The sequence below is a fragment of the Capra hircus genome, unplaced genomic scaffold (assembly GCF_001704415.2).
Source record: "Capra hircus breed San Clemente unplaced genomic scaffold, ASM170441v1, whole genome shotgun sequence".
NCBI classification, from domain to species: Eukaryota; Metazoa; Chordata; class Mammalia; order Artiodactyla; family Bovidae; genus Capra; species Capra hircus.
Window position 1 is genome coordinate 1 of NW_017212853.1, and position 4,105 is coordinate 4,105.

Here is a 4,105-nt window from a genome sequence, read left to right on the forward strand (position 1 = left end):
AATTTCCAGGCAGTAGATGAAATGGAAGCGTGTTGACGTGGTGGGTTATGTTTATTTTTCAGCTCATCTTTCACTTTTCGTCTAAACTTTCTACATCACAGAGTCAGGAGTTTATCAATTTAATATTTCATCAGGAAAAAAATATGAAGAGGACTTTTGTCCCATAAAGAAAGTTCACTTGATATTTAATATGGAAGATTCAAATCTCCTGTAGGAGAGTCCCTGAAAAGTCCTATAGGGAAGTTACTCTTAAATGGAGTATATTTGGGTGACTAACTTTTGGAATTATAGTAATGTAGTTAATCTTTACTGAACACTTGTAACATACCATTCATTTGACTGATTAGAATTTTACTAGAACAGACCAAGAGGCTTGCTTTTGTATTTTAGTTGTGCTAAATGCCTGTATTTTGACTTGTATATCTTTTCTTCAGTTATTGTGTTTAATTTTAAAAAATTAACTAAATACGATTTTACTAGCTAACAATTGTTATCTCACACTTTATTTTTTTAATCTCCAGGTGGGTCAGCCAACCCAAACCTTCAGAAAGTACTTGATGCCCTAAAAGCAGTTAAAACTAAGGTAAATAGACTCATTAAGTTAGTTTAAATCAGAGAACAGGAATCTACAGAACCAGAAATCATTTAATTGCATATTTGATATGAGGAGTAGGAAGTCCTCAGCAAACCATCAATCTGAAAATCAAGGTAGTGCTTACAGGTCCTCTTTTCTGAGCTCTCTGACGCAGTGATTTATTTTGGTTTCGTTTTTCATAGTTACCGCTGATCTATTCAGCAAGATGAAGCCTGTAGAAGCATGATTTTCATAGCTGTTTCATGCATCGTAACTATGGTGCCCACTGTCAGCTTAGAAAAAGATGGATTGTTCTGATATATTTACTCTTAGCTTCACCGTTTTGATAATAAAGACTTAAATCATATATCAGAGATTTGCCATTGTCATTCACACTTTATAACTATCATACCTTTATAAAAAAAATCTAGTTCATGTTGTGGACAAAAAATTTAAACTTTTATAAAGTGAGAAAGTTTAAAGATAAATAAGCACTCAACTCAAGAATGTAAAAAATGATACATGAAAAGAAAGTAGAAGGAAATGATTAAGATGAAGTAAAACATTAATAAAATAAGAAAGAAAATGAATAAATGCAGGTCAAATGTTATTAATAAAGTGAAAAACTAATTCTTTGGGGAAAAACAACCAAAAAAGGACATTTTTGGCAAGGTTGATGGTGGGAGGGGGGAATATAAATACAACAAATGATTATAAATCAGGAAATGGGGTCATAACCAAAGATGGATTAGAAGTTTTAAGAGAGAAAAGCTCGTACAGTTGACCCTAGAGCAACATGGGTTTGAACGGCACAGGTCCAGTAACCTGTGGATTTATCCTTTTGATAAATGCTTGCTCTAGCACCACAGATGAACCTGCTGATGCACACCCACGATTATGAGCGACGACCATAAGCTTATGTGTGGATTTCTAACTGCTCAAGAGGTCAGCACCAATAACCATGAATGACCAATCAGTAAAGAAATAAGAAAGCCTTTGCTTATGCTTAGCCAAATGAGGAAGGAAGAAGATAGACCAGTCACAATCCTAGTGTAGCGTATTTTCAGTCATCTGTCACTTGCACTGTTTATATTTACAAACATGCTGTTGTCGCTGTTTAGTCACTAAGTGGTCCTATTCTTTGTGACCCCATGGATTGCAGCTGACCAGGCTCCTCCATCCATGGGATTCTTCGGGCAAGAATACTGGAGTGGGTTGCCATGTCCTTCTCCAGGGGATCTTCCCACCCAGGGATCAAACCTGTGTCTCCTGCATTAATGGGCAGCCTAGCCACCCACAAACATACCAGTCATGAAATACTATACAGTAGAAAAATTGATTAAATTCTTTGCTAAGACCTATCTACCAAATAATATGTATGTCATATATGCAATGATGTAAATATTTTACATCAGGGCATGATACATCGCTTATCGTTTTCTTTCAGAACAAGAAAGCTCCATTCACAAATTTCGACCCCTCTGTCCTCCTGCCTTCATGCACGGATTACTGGGCCTACTTTGGTTCACTGACTCACCCTCCTCTTCATGAGAGTGTCACCTGGATCATCTTTAAAGAGACCATCAGTGTGAGCGCGGAACAGGTAGCGTATCAGAGGGGCGTGCGGGGGAATCGGAAGTGCAAGGCAGGATATCAGTTCAATTCATACTGAGGGAAATTATTCTTGCCATTCGATTTTGGAGAGTCCCCTTTCAACTGAAAAAGATTTATTAGTGACATCAGGTCTATTAATAGCCAAAAACTAGAATGTATTTATAAGCACTTTTTTTCTTTATGTAGAGATTCAGAATTCCCGCTCTTCTTTTCACCTTAATAAGGGATAATCCACCCTTTTTGGGGAACTGTGACTCTTGAGTGGCATACCTTGATCGTTGACATAGGTTTTTCATTCTTTTTTAAAGCTTAAGCTCTTCAATATTTAGTAAAATATCTCATTAATTATCATTTATAATTATAATTAAAACTGCCATTGATTGAGCAGCTCTTTTCATCAGGTGGCCTTACATACATTTTGTCAGTCAAGTCTCACAGCAAACCTGCAGTGTGACCTGTTGGTATAAGAGCTAACACTTCTTTAGCATATACTACATGCCAAACGCCAACTAAGAACCTTATCTCTGTTGAGCCATTTAGCCTTCACCAAAACACAGTGAAATAGTACCATATGGAAACTGAGGTTCCAAGCAAGGAAGTCTCTTACTCACGTGTGCGAAAGCTGGAATGCTAATCCAGTCAGTCATTGATAATTGAAGCCAAATGCTTGGTGCAAAGACATGTGCAAGAACTGTTGGCTTCCTCCCTTTCCATCAGTGAAACCATTGCAGTCTTCAACCTGATTTTCTACATAACAGTGCATCAATCATATTAGAAAAAAAAAAGTGTTCTCTGTGACATCAAGAGCTATTGCTTCTCTAAACATGTTATCCTTCCCCCAAGCTGGCGCAGTTCCGCAGTCTGCTAGCAAATGCTGAAGGCGATAAAGAAGTCTGCATCAAGCAGAACAACCGACCACCCCAGCCTCTGAAGGGCAGGACAGTGAAAGCTTCATTCTGACGGGCCCAAGAGGAAGCTCACCTTCCCTCAAGAAGCACAGCTCTACTTCTGACATAATCCAACAAAAACCAGCTTTAAGAAACACGTTTATTTCAATACTAGCTAGACAGCCTGCTTGCGAATTTACTCTGCAGAACGCAAAATCTTTTTCTTATGTTGAACTCAGATAGTAATCTGTAAGTTCACTAAACTTGTGCTTAAACTCAATCTATTGCACTGACTTCCTTATCATTGCAATTAAGGCATACTTGATTTCTTCATGACTTTATCCCTCCCCATTTTATTCAGTTTGATTGGACCAAAAATCATTTTATCCCTTCTTTCTTGTCTATTACGTACTATACTTTTAAATGGCATTAGGTTTCTACTCCATTTACATTCAAGAATCTTAAATGCGTTCATTTGCAACATTATTCTGATGTGATATCAGGTCTATATACCAAATGTAATGACCTAAGCGCAGCTTGAGATGAAATGTTAAGAATTCATTTGCTTACGCTTGAAGACAAATATGCAGCTAAGATGACAACTGGATTTTATATTATGATAAAATAAATGGCCCAACATTGCTACTGTTTGTGTGCTGTATTATAAAAAACGATGCATCTCATTTAAGAACTGACACTTCTGGTTATTCCTCCACCCGACAGCAAGGCCAATGGGGTTGTACCATTATTATAACTAGTTAGCTTTACATGAAGAATCTGTACATCACATTTGGAAGAAAAATCACCTGTGAATTATTTTTAAAAATAATGAAGGAATCACTTGCCTTAGAATCATACAGAAACATCACATAATCTTTTAGTCTGGTCTGTACTTAACCTGAGGTCAGTTCTTTCTGAAGCGATATCTATACTCACAATTCTCCAATCTTGTGTCCAGCGTTTAGTTTTGTGATTTACTTACTTTCTCTTCTCTGAGAAATCATAATGGCCATCAAAACCCACATCCATT

At 37.1% G+C, this 4,105-nt stretch overlaps 1 protein-coding gene across 1 annotated transcript; it reads left to right on the top strand.

Moving 5' to 3' along the window:
• Positions 1–530: 530 nt before the first annotated feature.
• Positions 531–3,720, top strand: LOC108635261 (carbonic anhydrase 1-like; the record flags this gene model as incomplete). The annotated part of the gene is given in 3 exon segments (XM_018045486.1): positions 531–583; positions 2,022–2,177; positions 3,032–3,720. Coding segments are annotated over 3 exon segments (326 nt in total), but the record flags the coding sequence as incomplete, so codon positions are not given.
• Between the last annotated feature and the right edge of the window lie 385 nt (positions 3,721–4,105).